This window comes from Plodia interpunctella, chromosome 21, assembly GCF_027563975.2.
Source record: "Plodia interpunctella isolate USDA-ARS_2022_Savannah chromosome 21, ilPloInte3.2, whole genome shotgun sequence".
NCBI lineage: Eukaryota > Metazoa > Arthropoda > Insecta > Lepidoptera > Pyralidae > Plodia > Plodia interpunctella.
In genome coordinates, this window is record NC_071314.1 from 1,290,451 (window position 1) to 1,308,209 (window position 17,759).

General features: G+C 36.7%; 3 protein-coding genes across 6 annotated transcripts in view; 1 reads left to right on the forward strand and 2 right to left on the reverse strand.

Moving 5' to 3' along the window:
* LOC128678959 (ataxin-2-like protein) overlaps positions 1-4,874 on the reverse strand; it is a 42,607-nt gene extending 37,733 nt beyond the window's left edge. The window contains exon 1 of one of the 3 annotated variants that reach the window (XM_053760850.1): positions 4,304-4,874. In XM_053760850.1, the coding sequence (XP_053616825.1) occupies positions 4,304-4,341 (38 nt within the window). In that variant the 5' untranslated portion in view covers positions 4,342-4,874. Of the gene's footprint in view, positions 1-3,929; positions 4,091-4,303 lie in introns of those variants that run through there. The other 2 variants (XM_053760851.1, XM_053760852.2) reach the window with 2 other exon arrangements.
* Positions 4,875-6,094: 1,220 nt separating this feature from the next.
* On the forward strand, positions 6,095-8,004 carry LOC128679397 (uncharacterized protein). Its single transcript, XM_053761600.2, has 2 exons — positions 6,095-6,592; positions 7,226-8,004. The coding sequence occupies exons 1-2, from the start codon at positions 6,172-6,174 to the stop codon at positions 7,864-7,866; spliced, it is 1,062 nt and encodes a 353-aa protein (XP_053617575.1). The 5' UTR covers positions 6,095-6,171; the 3' UTR covers positions 7,867-8,004.
* Positions 8,005-9,403: 1,399 nt separating this feature from the next.
* Positions 9,404-17,759, reverse strand: part of PIG-S (Phosphatidylinositol glycan anchor biosynthesis class S) — a 49,743-nt gene continuing 41,387 nt past the window's right edge. For both annotated transcript variants that reach the window (XM_053761518.2, XM_053761519.1), the window contains 9 exons: positions 17,233-17,372; positions 16,177-16,389; positions 15,465-15,662; positions 14,700-14,800; positions 12,685-12,862; positions 11,420-11,595; positions 10,838-10,979; positions 9,840-10,044; positions 9,404-9,556 (listed from right to left, as the gene is read on the reverse strand). In XM_053761518.2, coding sequence (XP_053617493.1) covers positions 9,448-9,556; positions 9,840-10,044; positions 10,838-10,979; positions 11,420-11,595; positions 12,685-12,862; positions 14,700-14,800; positions 15,465-15,662; positions 16,177-16,389; positions 17,233-17,372 — 1,462 coding nt within the window. In that variant the 3' untranslated portion in view covers positions 9,404-9,447. The remainder of the gene's footprint in view (positions 9,557-9,839; positions 10,045-10,837; positions 10,980-11,419; positions 11,596-12,684; positions 12,863-14,699; positions 14,801-15,464; positions 15,663-16,176; positions 16,390-17,232; positions 17,373-17,759) is intronic.

A 17,759-nucleotide genomic window follows, 5' to 3' on the forward strand; every position in this document is an offset into this window, starting at 1 on the left:
TGGTTGTTTAAAAAACATCTCCTCTCCGCTCGTCTCGTCTCCGCTTTGGTGGAGTCCCGGCCTAAGACTTCGTCTAGTGTAAAAAAAAGTTAAGTGGCTCTGATAAGATATACTTACAAAGCAACACGTCAACTTACCACTAGACGGGTCGTAAAATACATTTATTATTGCCAAGTATTTTTATTTGTGCAATGCAGTTATTGATCAAACCATGTCAAATATTTTATCACGATTCTGAACTGAGAAAAAATGAATGTTGTATTTAAAACACATTTTAAATAGTTTAGGATAATTTAGTAATGGACATGACACGTAAACAGAAGAGCATCGATGGACCAAAGAGTGGCCCGGACAGAGACAGACCGGTTGGTAAACCACCAGCCCGCTGGGTCAACCATCAAATTGTTTGGGTCATGCATTAGGCATAAAGCCAGCAGTGTTGATAAAGATCACGAAAAATGGAATCTAGACGAGAAGAATGGTAGCCATAAAATTGGTCATTTTCAAGCCTACAACATGACACAAGGTATTATTCTAAAAAGAGTACCTACTTGCCACGCGAGCGAACAATGAATGTAAACATTGTATTATGTTAGTATATTCTGTATTTCTGTGTTTACGTTCGTTGTGAGACCAATTTGATGAATGTTGTGTACGATCGCCAGGTTGAACGGCCGGCGGCGGGTCATAAAAATACGTGCTATTAGCTCCTATCGTCATCTCGAGTTTAGCATTCGATTTAGTGAAAAATTGACTTGTAGAAATCGAAGGAACATGTATTTCTTTCTTAAAGTGTGTTTTTAAACCACTTGAATAAAATCTGACACCAGTGTTAAATGTCAGATTTTATTCAAGTAATTTGAAAGTATCTGACATGAAATTTACCGCCATCTATACGTCGCATACGTGTGTATGCGACTTCAGTGAACTAATTAGTCAAACAATGTGCAGGTTTTCTCTCGATTATATCTATTACCTGAATCAAATGTTAATGAAAACTATTTTACATGAGACAGACAGGCACACACTCATGTGGGCTCAAGTAGGATACAAATTTTGGACCCTGTAGGAGGTCACAGCTAGATCACTATCCCTGTCAGTGGACTAGTACACACTTGTGTAAGAATTTCTAAAATTTTGGATTCATTAAAATAGTTTGTAAAATGAACAGTGTAACCTAGCTTCCAAGTATGGTATCCAAGACTCAAATGTGCCTTTTTGTTGACATGTTTGATTTCATTAGAAAACTGTAATACATTTTAATAAAATTGTTTCAGTATACAGTAATAAATTAAATAAATTGATAAAAATGTGATGGTGTCGCTATGCATAACCTTAACACAGTTCCATAAAACACACAATATCTGCAGTTGATAGGGCAAACACGGGAGGCTGCATTTTAGGGGTTAATTCTTTCAATAATTATGCAAATTATTTGTAACTTGACATATATCATAAATTTACAATATTTCATACATTGTGAAGTGCAATCATTTCAAAGCACATATGTATGTATATGTTTATATTATAGTTGGTCTGTTAGTCATAAAAAAGATAAGCATATGTACTTTAAGCTAGAGTATGACTTGTCACTATCACACTTAACAAAATTTGAGATTGACATAATGAGACGAGACAAAACATACTTTAGCTTAAACTATGCTTTATCTTTTCTATGAATAACAAGGTAGATATTTTAGCAAATTAATATTTGTGAGTTTTTCTAAGTGAACATTCTATTTTCTTTATGACTTTATTAACATCATTTTAATTGATTGTGTCAAACTAAAATATACTCAATCATAAAATGTTATAATTAAAAGGAGGTTTTTTTTTTAATTAACATTTCCTTTGTATATACTGATATTTATTGTGGTTGTAGTGGAATAATTACATGTAATTAAATTTTGGTAGTTTCTTGTTTACAACTTATCAACAGATTGTCTTACCCATTTTTTTAAATATTACTATCTTAGAACTTTACGTACAGATTGATATTAACTATATCAATTCCAAATTTAATTGAAATCAGAAGATGAAAGTGTGACAGACAGACTTTTGCATTTATAATATTAATATGTATGCAGACCCAGAGCTATGAGGCATCATGTTCGAGTATAAAACCATGAACACACAGATTAGAGAGAGAGAGAGTACAAAGAAGCATTAGGCATTATATAAATCAGAATAAATTTATTTATTTATTTTATTTTATAACACACTAGCAGCTATTTAAGCTGATGCATGTGGGACTTGAAGTTTAAGAGATTTTAAGTTATCTGTTCTTAAAACTGTTGTTGAAATTATGATGTCAAATGTCAATAGATCATATATTAACAATAGAACATTCTGAGTGCTAAAGATGACTTGCAAAAACATAATATTACTTAGGGTATTAAATACAAATACATAGCAAATAAAAATATACTTGTGGGGTAAATAAACTTCACATTTAACATTAACATTTTAAAAAATCCTAGTGATAAAAGATAAAAAACTCTTTTGTTATAAAAGAGGTGAACTGAACATGTGGTATTTCTACAGAATGGAACAACTAATAAAAGCAATTAAAAGATGGTTGATGAGTTCCACCATGAGTCTGCAAAGCCAGTGCTCTCTGTTTCTCTCTCTCTCTCATGTTCCATTAGTCTCCATGTAAACTAACATTCAGATCAAAATCTAGGGCAGGAAGTATATACACATATTTTTACCTAAAATTTTCATAAAAGAAAGGACCATATTATGTAACTGGCTTTTTAATTTTTTTACAAAAAAATGATTATTTGCTTTTAGCGTGGGTTTGCAATTTACATTTCACTACTAAACTAATCGCAGTGTGGTGACGTAACACTACAACAATCACACCTCGATATGATTGGTTATCCATACTAATCCATCGCAGAGTAATCCCCTGTCACCTATTGCTGAGGGTGAATTTTATAGCATTCCAATCAATAATATTATCCTCCTCCAAATTTCAACAAGACAATTTCTTTTTACTTACTAATTTATGAATTAACGGTGTGGGGGTAGTGTAAAATTTTATCAATATTAGATTTTTAAGATTTTTGAAAGGTCCTTTATTTTGAGGTAATGACGGCGGACAACATGTTGGAAAATTCACTGTGCAATGTTTGATAACAAATTGTTATAAATTGAATTAAGACACATACATGTGACAAAATAGTGAGAATGCCAATATAATATGTATATCATAAAAATTTGTCTTCTATGGGCACATGGTTTAGGTTTAAAACACAATAAATAACAATGCATTTTATGTGGCACTGGAGACACAACAAACTAAGGGTTATAAACATGGAGAACATACATTATAAATAATATCATAATAGAAATGTAACAAATCAGAAGTTAACCGATTTGTTACAAGTAGGGGAGGCTGGCATGCTGTACCAAACTGGCATTTTAGGGATCATTGCTGAGAATAAATGCCAGAAGAAACTCATTTAAATAAATAGTGTTAGTACCTATCATGACAAAAGGGCTTACCATTGTTTTCCTTTTACATAATTTTTTTTAATAACTTTATGAAAATATAAAAATATTATAATATGAGCAATAATGTTCATCACAAGCTTGTTTAGTTTTAATAAATATGTTAAGAACGGAAACAAAAAAGCCAGGTTGGATGAGGAAAGTAGTTCGATGGTTGGCAGGATCTTACAAAGACATCCATAATATCATACAAGACACATCAAAATATCTCAACATGCACATATAACACTCGCACCAAGTTAACCTAACACAAATAATAGGAAAGCAAAGCTAACCGATTAGTGTTTGGATTTTTGCCAAACACGTTGTTCCTTGTTAAAATAAAGTATTTCAAACAGTTTAACTGAGAAGTACTAGGGCAGATAATCAAGATGAGAACAAAATTAATTGATTTAATATTTATTTCTACTCACTGTAGGCACAAATACTGTAATAGTGCTGGTAGTTACAATAGCTTCAAAATGGTGAGAAAACCACAGGAGAGGTGAGTAATGACTTTATTTGAGCTAGGACTGGGATCAGCTGATCGCACGCGCCTAAATTAATCGGGCTACTCGCTAAAGTAGGCCAAACATCTAGACTATGGAATGGACGACGCGCCGTCGCGGCGTGTCACTATCTCAGCTCCGCGAACTGTTCTCACGCCTTGTTTACAATGCTCCCACGCTACTACACCAAGAAATCTGTCAACGTGACAACACCATCACCATACCGTACCACAGAATTCCCGAATAACAAAGACATGTCAACCCATCCCAAAACTTCCCCAACATAAAACTACATTTACCTCGGCGGTCCTTGGCGATTTTTGCGTTTATTGTTCATGTCTCCTTCGCCCGACTGCCCCGGCGGGTAGGCACCTTCTCGTCTACGCGTAGGGACCGGAATTTTGGCTAATTATCACTTCTTTCTTTTACAACACAGTCCTTTCAACTTTCGCGGATGCACAAAACTGCAGTTGAAATTAAGAGTTAACACTCAAAATGCGACAACTGGGATGCATCGATTTCACTGAAGTTGTTTGACATTTGCCAACAAATATAAATTTAAATATATTTGAGTACAAAATCGCAGTTCGATTTATTCTAGGGAACTAATCCCGAAAAATAAACGGGTTGGCAGATTTCTCGTGCCTGCAATCAGCGCAGGAATACAACATGGCGCTGTGACGTATTCATCAAACGAATTGCAAAAAAGTAAAAAAGACCTTTCTTTTATATTTATCACAACAAATATATCATTAAATATGTAAGTTTATTTTTGAAATGCTTTTGGAATATATATCACTGCACAATAAATAGAAATCGTGAATAGGGTCAACGTTTGACCGACTTCCCACTTCAGAACTTTCAATATGGCGGATTGTATTGTATTTGACTTTTAGACTTGCCAGTAGAAAATATTTTGAGAAAATTAAAATAAAACATAGATTGCTTTCATTGTTTAGATCCTTAAAATATATGTTCTTATATCTGTGGCTAGGGATAAGAAAAATGTCATCATTATGGCAATGATTACCCGTAGCACAGATTTATGAACAACATGTGATCTGTAGAAAAACAAGACTGTGTCTTGCTTCTCTTTTTTTATACTTGCCTCTGCATCCCTTTCTGGCACTCGGTAGGTGTCTAACAAACATGGCAAACCAAAGACCAAGAAAACTATATTTATTGCGTATTGCATCTCTTTCATCTGTGACCCGATCTCTCTTACCTACGCGGTGAAAGGTATATATAGATACGATCACTACAAAATGTAGTAACATATGTAAGATAGGGCCACAAACGAAAGGGATAGTAATACCTTGTAGGTTCAATCTAAAAGTTCTTTGGTGTGGGGTCACTGTACTGTAATGTCCAGCCAGGCATTACCACATGAAACTCCAGACTATCCTCATTGCATCATTCTAAGTTATCGATACAGCCCGATAATTAATTAAAATATTCCTTTTCTCTGTTTCAAACATATTTTATACAACTTTAGCTAAAATTTGTATGATTTTTTCTTATATCTATAGTTTTAGCATGGATAGATCTACAAAAAAAATTTTAGCTTCAAATATCGTTTGACTATCGATAGTAGGTCATCGAGCGGCACGGCAACTCTTAAGAGGCTGCCTGCATCCGAAACTCCACTCGGATCGGATGAAATCCGATGGGAATATGTGAAAATTCATTGGGATGACTGAATTAAGCCTTATATAACCTCACTGTACACAAATATGAGTAAGCAAGCTAAATAGCTGAGTTCAAAGAATTTGCCATCTGCATCAATTTTAATTTGTGGAAAGAAAATTAAATAAAAAAGCATTGTTAATTTATCTCTAATTTCCAGCCAGTTTTTAATAAAAATACACAATGAAAAGACCAAATTAATAACTTACCCAGTCTTAGCTTACATTTACAATATTTTTTTTTAAAAATGTTACTATTTTATTAAAATAGGTAGTTGGTTATTTAATTCAGAAAAATCTATTTCCCTTTTCCTCTTTGTTTTGCAATGTCATTGACTTCCTTGATTTGATGCAAGTTGGCAACCTAACAAAACACACGAAACGAAGAGCGCGCGCGCGCCAAAATTAATTTCGTTTCGCCAGCTCGCTCGCTCCTCAAAATATTGATCGCAGTACCTATACGCAAGTCGCACTAGGTCAAAATGAAAATGCACCTAAAAACCGGGGCAAAAATGTCCCAACGCGAGAAATTCGAGCTAATTAACTCCGAAGTGCGATCTTTTTACGAATATTGTAAAGAAGCTGGTATGAGTGATGAAGAGATGGACATAATATGCAGACCGCTGACGAATGCTGTAAGGAAGGCTTCGATAAAGAGATTGACAAGGGGTGTGCTCTTGATAATAATGATTTTGGCGATTGGTTTTACTGTAAGCCAGACGGAGACATTTCAATGGCATGCAACGGCGCTCGCACGAATTGTGTTGATTAAAATTCTGCCAGTTTGGGATTGGACTCAGTTGTCTGGCGTGCAAGGAAAATGCTTGATGGATAATACCCAGCCTCAGAACTTGGAAAGTAATGTTGTTTCGCCAGATGACTGCATCGCTTGTGAAGCTATCAGTAAGTTACCAAAATATTTTGGTTTTCATTTGAGTTTACGTTTTTATTAGTTTTTACATGACAAATCACCATAAGGATAGACTAAAAACCATAGAGTAGTAGTTATGACCTATATATTATTACGCCAATGGAGATTGAGTTCTCTTTCGTGCGTTCATTTATTTCATTTATGTTTTTTTTTCTACTTGTTTAAGTAATGGGAGCTCCCATTGGGCAAAAGTGAAATAGTTTTGTATAAATACAAAAAAAAAAATCTTATTTAATGGTTTTCTACGACACTCCATCAGGGGGAGTCACTTATTTTATTTTAGTACCAGATACAAGATGATTCTTGTACCTGGTACTAAATTACTCATTTATTTGCTTTGCTTGCCTCTGAACCGAGAGGTCCCGGGTTTGATCCCCGGTCGGGTCATGATGGAAAATGATCTTTTTCTGATTGGCCCGGGTCTTGGATGTTTATCTATATATGTATTTGTTATAAAATATAGTATGGTTGAGTCAGTATCCCATAACATAAATCTCAGCCTTACTTTGGGGCTAGCTCAATCTGTGTGATTTGTCCGTATATATTTATTTATTAATAATGTAAAATGAATAATGCAATGTGAAAATAATTTCTTTTGTTTACAGAAAGCGTCGCACGCATCTCGGACGCTAGTTATACCGAAGTCTTTAACCATCACTTATACCGCGGCGCCCCAGTCATAGTCGTTGATGCCTTCTACGACTGGTCCATAGCACAGGGGACCCTCAACCTCACTAGCATAATCACCCAGGACGAAAGAGTCAGCAATTCAGTGCCATGCTTCATCCTTACTAACATTAAAAGGGGTCGCCAGCCCATGGATTTAGAAGAAATCGTCTCTAAAATCACAAACACGGACATACCCAGTTGGTTCGTCCATTTCCAAAACTGCGACTTAGTTGCAGTAAAATCCTTTAGAGTCTTAGCACCAAGACCATATTTTCTTTCTTCTTACATCAGTCCTGCTCATTTCAACTGGTTGTTATTGTCTAAAAACTATGATACGTTGAGATATAAGCGTTTAGAATTGGATGTAGGTTTGATCATAATGTTTCAACTGAAAGGTTCAACGTCAGTGCAGTTAAAGCCGCGCTTCCCTTGTGAAGATGAATGCTCCTCTCTTATTTTCGAGGTGGATGAAGGCGAAACGCTTGTTTTGTGGAATTCCATTTGGGAATTTGAATATTTGCCGGGAAAAGACGACAATGTTGCCATGATCACGGAAACCTCTTGGGATGATTCATAATATCTATCGATGTATTTCTCCGAATATAGTTAGTTAGAATGTTGTCGTGTATTCGTGATCAGTTCTAATCATATTTTATAGGGCCAGTTTTATTAATGGTCGCATGTTAAATGGTAACGAAAAATATTTCTTTCGTTATTCCTAATCCATACTAATATTGTAAATACGTCGAAAGTCTGTCTGCCTGTCAACTGCTAATATAAAATGGAAAAAAAACATTAAAACGAAATTTTAAAATAAACACGTTACTTCCACAGAAGATAAATACCTATAGATAATTACTTGGAACTTGTCAGCAAATCAACATTGCCAAGATGTCTCTTTAGTGTAAGATAGGTACATTATATTAAGCAAAAAAAGTGAGTACCCATGTACTATAGTACTCTAGAACAACCCAGTCATGAAATGTTGTGACGCCGGTCACAGCTGTCTTTTTGTGCCACTGAATTCAAATATTATTTTGATGTCCGTTTTTACCGCCGGGCAGATAAGTTTTTATTAATCTGTAATTCCCGGTAAAACTTTTGACATATCATTATATCCGAATGCATTTAACATAATCGAGCGTTACGTAAGAATAATTTTAAATCGTTAATAACATATGTAATAACCTTTCACATTCTTCGTAATTCAGCACAACGATACCCTAAAATATAGATTATATCAAAGTTATTAATAAGTACCTCAGTATTATTAAAATATTATGTGAAGTGAAGCAAATTTATTTATGTAGTTTTATTTATCGCATAGATTTTTATTATAATCGTCATGGGGCGCCATCTTCGATTACTACTGTCCATATCGATTGTCTATTTGGATCTCGCTCACACTATACCAATTTATCTTATAATGGGATTCGAAATATCACAATTTTGGAAATTCCTCAAGCCATAGTGGACGTGTAAATACATAAATGCGAATGACAAATAGATGATCGACAATTTTCTTGTTGAATGATCGAATTGTATCTCAAACAGCGCAAGTGTCTTTAGACAGAGCCAACATAAAGGATTAGTACTTGTCAATAGATAGAGAAGCTGTAGACACCGTCATATCGTCCATTTCGCTCACATGCTAAAGTCTGTCTGTCTAACACTTTCACGGCTAAACCGCTGGACAAATTTTGATGAAATTTGGTATGCATGTAGTTAAAGACCCCCGTTCAAACATAGGCTACTAAATTTTCCAAAAATCAACCCCCAAATTACTATAATGGAGGTGAAAGTTTGTATATTTTGTGTCTGTTCTGTTTTCGCAGATAAATTCATGCGGGCGAAGCCGCCGGCAATAGCAATTTAGAAATACATGAGAAACGAGACAGAGCGCTGACATCTCTTGTCCCTCATCACATGTCCGGCCTAATCTGCCATTGTGTATAAGAATATCCGGATTGAACTGGAAAGTTGTATGGAAATCCATCTCAATTAGTTACACTCCTCCATCGTCTACGAGTATAGTTTTTTTGGCCTTTGGACGTCTCTGAATATTTTTTCTTAAACTGTATGTTCAGAAAAATCGGGCTTAAAAATTAAACATCTTGTCAAATTAAGAATACAGTCTATATTTTACAACAGTACTACATCAGTCAACCTTCTCCTTGGGCTTGCCCCGCAGCCATAAAAGTAGGTTCTTGAGCGACAGGATCACCGGGAACATTACAGGCAGGAACAGCGGGATATAGATGGCGTATCTGAAATTAAAAAAATATCAAATTGACAAAATTTATTTTATTTAATCGCCCCGATTCAAATGATAGGAGAGAGGAATGCAGGTATACAAAATAAAGAGAAACAGCCTTTCTTTATACGCGCATTATTTGGTATTAAATACGTTTAAACTTTCCCTCTATTGATTTTTACAATATGCGAGATAGGAGAAGCAACTGGAACATTCTATGTTTTTCTAATGCTCCCAGACACATGGAATATCACATATCACCGAAATATGTACTTTTTAAAACTTTTGAAACTTACTTTTGGTCGTCAGGGAAGTACAACAGAGCCAACAGACTGGGCTCCATGAACGCCGTCTCCGCCGCTACGTAGGCCTCCTGCGATGTCCTGTGAGCCTCCAAAAGGTCGCCTTTCGCCAGCTGTAACGAGCCCTTCTCGATAGACGCTACTGCTGAGTTGATGGAGGCGCCGACTTCGTCGTTGATAACTATGTTTGATATTTCGCCTGTATAAAATATGTATATATGTATACTATACATTTCAAACCGCACATGTTAAAAACGACGGGACATGTTGCGGGAAAAGGGACGGGACTCACTGCGGGAGACGAAACGGGATATGTTGACGGAAAGGGACGGGACAATTAGCAGGAAATGCGCGATGTACCTTGATCTCCGAGAGACAGAAGATAAACTAGAATTTAAATAAAATAAATTTTATCAGACCCGTATCATATATACGGGATAAAAAAATTGGTTTCCTTTTGGGAGGCAAAAATATTGTGATACATGCGTTACAGGCGTCCTTAGTGCAGGCGCAACATGGGACGGGCGCGTGCCCGTCCCATGTTGCGCCAAGCAGTCCAATACGCGTGTATTGGACTGCTTGGTGGATAAAAACATTAAACAAAAAGGTCTGGCTCTAGCTTATTATAAAAAGTCCCCTTGTCGTATGTGTATGAATGCGAAAAACTACTAGACCATTTTGTACCAATTCAGCAATAGATAGAGTGAATCCTGAGGAAGGTTTAGGTATAGATATAGTTTATTATGATTTTATTCGAGAAAAACCCAACCGGCCCGATAGTCTATACTATTATTATAAAGAGGTAAGCGTTTGTGACTTTTTATGTTTGAGGCGGGTAATCTCCGAAACTACCGAACCTATTTAAAAAAATTCTCTCACCATTAGAAAGGTACATTATCCAAGATTGCTATAGGTTATATTTTATCTCAAAATTGCCACGGGAACGAAGCCCCGGACAACATCTAGTCGATAATAAATACGAAATAACTCACCCAGCAGCTGAGCCAGTGACTGCAGAGTGCCTTCAGCGGAGGCCAGCTGCTCCAGCGCGCGCAGTCTGAGCAAGCTGTCCAGCTCCCAGCGCCGCGGGGTCACTGACCTCAGCGGGGACAGCTCAGCGTTGCGTATGCTGGGCTACAAGGGATCATTCAGCATATACAAATGGATATATTGACAAGTCTGTCAAGAATGAAAGAAAGAATTAAATAGAATGATCAAGATTGGTTGATAAACTTGGTTAATAGAAAAAACAAACCCGATGTCTTTCTCCGTACTTCAAACTACATGAGTACAAAATGTCAAGAACATTGATTGAGTAGATAAAACGTGAAGAGGTAACAAACAAATTTTCGTATTTACAATATTACTAGCTTTTGCCCGCGGCTTCGGCCGCGTGAATTTCCCACGGGATCAGTTATTTTTCCGGGATGAGTGGTAGGTGCCCTATGTCCTTCTCCGTACTTCAAACTATATGTATGCAAAATTTCAAGAAGATTGGTTGAGTAGATAGAGCGTGGAGGGTTAACAAACTTACTTTCGCATTTATAATATATTATAGTTGAGATTTTATTCACCTTATCAGTGATGCCGAGTAGTTTCCTCAGCTGAGTGATAAATGTCCCCATGACCAACCTCACAGTGGGTTTCCATTCAGCTTCCCCTTCGCAGTTTGGCGCTTCAGGGTTGGCGAGGTACACGCCCCCCCACTTGGGGGAGATGAACGCTTGCACTGGGGTGGGGATGCGGTTCCCTGGCGGGGAAAAGGAGATAAACATACATGTAAACTTAGTTTTTTTTAAAATGATATTTATGATTGTTCTTCATAGTCGTATTCCTCATGACTAAGGGTCGTGCGTGGTCATTACGTGGAATGAAACACACGTAACAACTTTCGGTGGCGGTGGTTTGCCATTGCCTTCTCCATTTCACACACAAGTTAATAATCAACAAGTGTGCAGGTTTCCTCACGCTGTTTTTCCTTCACCGGAAGCAAGTGGTGGTCGATGAAAACTATACATGACTCAGATTGGTATACAAACTCATGTGGCACGAGTAGGATTCGAACATGGGACCATGGATCCTCAGGCGGGGGTCTTAACCATTACACCACCACCGCTTCTTTATGATTGAGTAAGTATAAAAATAAAATAGAATTTTAAACAACTTCGATCTTTTTTTTTAATGAATAGATTTGATTTAGCAAAGAAAGTCGACAATGAGCACAATTAAGATTGTATATATGCGAGAAAAAGTGAACTTCATTTATTATTAAAAGCTTTTATTTAACTTTCAATGTATGCATGTATGTATGTATGTTTGTTTGTTGGGGGGAATCTTGCTACTCAATTTTGAAGCAGATATCTTCAACCGATTGAGCTGAAATTGTGTATACACGTTTAGTTTGGATGACTATACACGATGAGCAATCATTCTAAATCCAATATGGCGGACCATCCAAGATGGCGGAATAGTTATTTTTAATGCATTTCTATAACATGGGTATCAAATGAAAGGGCTTGTTGAGAGTAATTTCAAAAATAATGTGACGTCATTCTATTCATATAGATTTAGAAACCTAGTCAGCGATAACTAAAAATTAAAAGAAAAATCTTTTTTAAGAAAAGCTTTTATTTAAATGCTCCAAAAAGAAGAAAATAAAATTTTCCTTTAAAATTTTAACTATCAACTTATAACCTCATTATATACAATTTATAGTACGATCATAAAAGCTTGTCGCGAGGTTTGGGTTTACATGAGATGAGAGATGTAAAGAGTATTGTATCGTGTATTGCCCTGGATAGCGTGGCGTTAAAAATTAAAATGTGGCCATAATCCCGACCTTGATCGTCGTAGACGGCCAGCGGCGCCCTCGGACAGGGCACGGCGTACAGCGCCAGGTTGAGCGCGCGCGCCGCGGACGCCGGCGCCGCCGCGCGCGCCTCCAGCCGCGTCAGCAGCTGCTGCAGCCGCTCCTGCCTCACGGCGAAGTGCCGGCCCCACGCGCTGCTGTCTTTTACCTGTTACATGACAATACAATGATTACACGACAATCAGTTTGGATTTCGGCCCAACCTGTCCACGGATAGTGCAATATTGAGCCTTAAGCATACCGTGTCCTAACTACATGCATCGCAGAACTGCAATATACGGGTGTTTCCTTGATCTGTCCAGGGCATTTGATTTGGTGATATAAAAGCCCCTAAAGAACTTACTATTTTTTTTTTAAGTTGGTAAGGATACTTTATTTTATTGTATCTTATTATTACTAATTCATTTAAGTTTCGGTCGGTTTTGCAGCGCATCAGGCGGCGCGGATTGCCGGCTTCTATGCGACCATGCGCAAGCGCAGCGCCCGGTGCGTCTACATCAACCACTGCTGTGGACTTCGTGTAGTGACAGTGAAATAAATTAATTTAAATTGTGTGCATAATTATTCAGTTATAAACATGTTACCTACTAACCCTAGATTTTGAAATTTATTTATATGTAAAATTTTGTTAGTAAACAAAATTTTGTATGAGTATTGATGCTCGAAATAGAGAATATTATTATTAATACTTACTTAACCTAATTGGTGTATATCGTAGACGCAGCTATGAGTCTCAAATAGTCATGAATATTTATGAGCTGGCTCGTCACGTGGCCTCTTCGTAAAAGGGCGAGTAGATATTAGCTTTTTACCGTTTTACACAAGTTTATTTGTTAGACAAATTAACCCAGACTTTCAATATTCATTTTGCTACAACTTCTGAACGGCTGAACCGATTTTGAATAGACATATATAAGTACCACCGCATAAAAATTAGCTATCAAATAATAATAAAAACGCATTCACCCGTGAGCTACGGAGCCACGTACACAGACATATAGACATACACACTACTACACATAACTAACTTATAACACCCCACTTTTAGCGTCGGGCGTTCTTATTTTCATTTAAGCTCTTGTCGGTGGAGTATACGCCACACCTCTCTATCCTCGGCTTTGCTTTTAAGCTCTCGATACGACACAACGCCTGCCTTCTCTTTCAGTTGCTCGCATAACTCTTCCTCCCTCCCTGGACCACTTCTCCCTTTCACCTTTCCTTCAAAAATAGTTTTAAATAAGACGTCGTGTCGTATCGAGTGGCCAATCGTTCTACCCCTGCTTAGTGATATACAGGGTTACTGGTATCAAACGCAAAACCTCCTAAAGACTATTTGGGTACATCAGAACAAGCAACTTTCATTCTATAAGTTTTCGTTATACGTAGTTTTTTTTATTCATATAAAAAAAAAATACAATCTACTACACATGTTAACTGTATGTAATAGCCGAGCAACACGAGACAGTACAGTAGCGTTATGTAGCGGAATCGAACACAGAGTTAACGTTTTTTATACAAACGATATTAAAAATTAAAAAAGGAAAAATTTTGTATTTATTAAGTTTAGACAAAAGTAGCAGAACAAAAGATGTCAAAATCAAATATTCAGAAATTAGGCCTTCACAGGCACATTTTCACGTCATATTCTAAATTAAATGATGTTTACCAAAGCTACAAACTACTAGCATTTCGGAACGACCACTGCTGAGAAGAAATGCCGAAAGAAACTCATTCAAACAGTGTTGGTCCCTATTATGCCAGAAGGGCTTACCATTTTTTAAATATAAATTTATATATTTTTTTTATCAGTAATATATACAATTAATAAACATAAAAAAACAAAACTAAAAAGAATATCTTTTATTGTTAGTCGAAAAAACGATGTCAGTCTCTAGGTATGAACATTATGCGTTATGGGAGGGTTATGCGTTGGATACCAGTTACCCTGTATAAAGAAATAAACGTATAGACACACGTGAAATCACCTCATTAGCTTGGAAGTCGAAATCCAATAAATACAGCCACTGAGATGATAAAGTGAAGTTATGGAGCTCGCTCAGCTCATCCACGAACGATCCTATGTAATCTGCAATGAAAACATATTTTTAACAAGCTTTTTCTCGTGGCTTCATTGCGTGTATTTTCACCCCCATTTTAGTTATTCGGGGGTTGATTATTGAAAAAAGTAGCCTATGTTTAAACGGGAGTCTTTAAATACCAAATTTCATCAAAATCGGTCCAGTGGTTTAGCCGTGAAAGCAGAATAGACAGACAGATAGACAGACTTTTGCATTTTATGGATTCTCTCTCATATTCACTAGTTTCATTCGGAGTTTAGGGTGAAAAAATAAACCTTAAAAATTTTAAGATTCGGCTGTGATTTTACAACCGGCCTGACGTCATTCTCATTGGGGATGCTATTTTCAGTTGCCTCATGGGACATCCACATGAGAATATGTAGTATGTAGCTGCGCCCCGGGGCTTCGCTCCCGTGAGAATTTCGGGATGAAAAGTACAGTAAATGTGTTATTCCAGGTTATATTCTACCCTTGTACCAAATTTCATAACAAACGGTCCAGTTGATTTTGCGTGAAAGAGTAAATAAATCTTCACCAACTTTGGCATCAATAATATTAGTAGGATAAATACGTAGAAATGTTCAATATCTTAGGACAAGCGTGCTTGCAAAATTTGATTACACACAGACAAATATCACGTGAAAGTAAATAAAAACTTGTAAAAATGTCTACCTTCCATCGCCTGTCCAGCGTCGAAGTCCACCTTCATCAGGTCAGGCCGGGGGTGTACCACGGAGAGCACCACGTGGTACCCCGTGCTTGGTGGGAACCTGGTCCTTCGAGCCGGATCCGCGGTGTCAGAGCGGGCACCCTCTAATATCTTGGGCTCATAAACCCACTGCATGAGAACTTCCACTAGGGTACTGGCAGCTGTAAAAAAAAATGGGATGATAGAATTTGTTTTTTTAATTGGAACACATGGAATAATTTTAAAATAGGAATGATAGGATAGATATCGCTATTTTTTATATTTATTTTTTTACTTTAATTGTGACATGCGGAATAATTTTAAAATACGAATGTTAGAAGTTTAAAACGTTTAAAATTTCAAATTAGACAAAGAGGGCGATGTGAACATATGACCATTTAAATATCAAGTTTCTTTTTTTAAACAATGCAATGGTTGTTTAAAAGAAGAATATTTAGAAACAGGGTGAGGCGAGAGTGACTTTGTTTTATGCATGGATTTAGTAAGACGGAGTACCCACTAATTCCACGGTTTTATGCTATGTAGTGAAATGATATACTTAGTAAGTATATATAAATAGCACACTTAAATTATTTTTCAATCATAGACGACAAATTTTTATTTTAATGACAATTAAAAGGCCCTTAAATATTCTCTGCTCTTATTAATTTGTAAAGTATTATTTATTTGCATTACCTGTTCCATCCCTAAAGAAGGCTATCCTCTCCCCGCCCAGCCATACGTCTTGATACAGAGATTTCCTCTGCACCACGAAGAAGGTGTTATGTTGGTCGACGTCATAGAGCGTGGCGACCTCCTCCAGGGCCTCAGTATCGTCTGCGATGGAGTCCAAGCTTTGTCGCAGCTTGTGGGGCGCAACGACCACATTGACGGCCAGGTTTAGCACCTCTGGAAGTAGACAAATATCCTACCAATATTATAAATGCGAAAGTTTGTGAGGATGTTTGTTATTCTTTCACGTTTGTTAAGAAACAATAAGTTCATGGGTAGAATACAATCTAGAATAACACATAAGGTGTTTTTTATTCCAAAATTCCCACTACTACATATTATTTAAACGTATACGTGTACGTTGAGTATAAACTACAGCTTATAAACTAAGAAATTCTTTAATCTAAGAAGTGATTGCTGCTGATAAAGTATACGATAGTCCGTAATATAGAACAGTGTTAAAAATTGTGTTTCACATGTGTTGGATAGGACTAATTATCAATAACTTCAGGTACAAGTTATCAGTTAGTTTTTATGTCAAATTAAATTATGATATCAATATACATAAAACTCTTCCGATATTGAGTGACTGACTGTCTGACAGACAACGTACAGCCGAAACTACTGGGCGTAGGAAGCTGAAATTTGGCATGTTCTTGAGAAGTGTAGAGGAGCACTAAGAAGGGATTTACTGAAAATCCCACGGGAAACGGATTTTTACTCAAATACGAAGTTGTGGGCAAAAATTAGTTTTATCATGAAAAAAAAAAACATTGTAAGAAACAATAATGGTAAGCCGATCTGGCATGATAGGGACCAACACTGTTTAAATGAGTTTCTTTGAGGCATTTCTTCTCAGCAGTGGTCGTTCCGAAATGCCAGTAGTTTGTAGCTTGTGAGAAATAACTATAAATATAAAAATTGACGAGAAAAAGTGCTTGTGAAGGTCTTCTGTGAAGGTTCTGAATAAATGATTTGAATTTGAATTCATAAAATTTGTAAAAAAAATGTGTATCTGACTCTGTTGTTCGAACGATTTCTCGACGAGTCCCGCAACCTCTTTGGCTGTGGTGTCGTCAAAGGCGATCACTGTCAGCTCAGAGGCCACACTCAGGGCGTCGCTGTCGAACGTGTTGATCCTGTCGTAGGGCAGGGACACCCTGGAATGAATAATCGACAATCACATCCACTGAGTCACAAACGATTTGTATTGCTGTACAGACATTTAATTTGTCCTGTAAATATTGAATATGTATTGCTGCAACACACGTGCAATATGATCACACATTCGTTTTGGAGACGAGAGTTTCGATCGCGTGGGGCGCCATAGACTAAATAATCGAATATAATGTAATATTGTATTACTTGTAAGATACATTGCGATGCGATGGCCAAGTCGATCTATTTATTTAAAACGTAAAAGATTTTTAATATTGATATGATAATAACTTACGTAATAACTTAAGGCAGAAGGTCCCTTAAGTAGGGACTAAATAAATTAACCGACTTGGTATTACATGGATGTCACATGTTTTTACGGTGGAAAA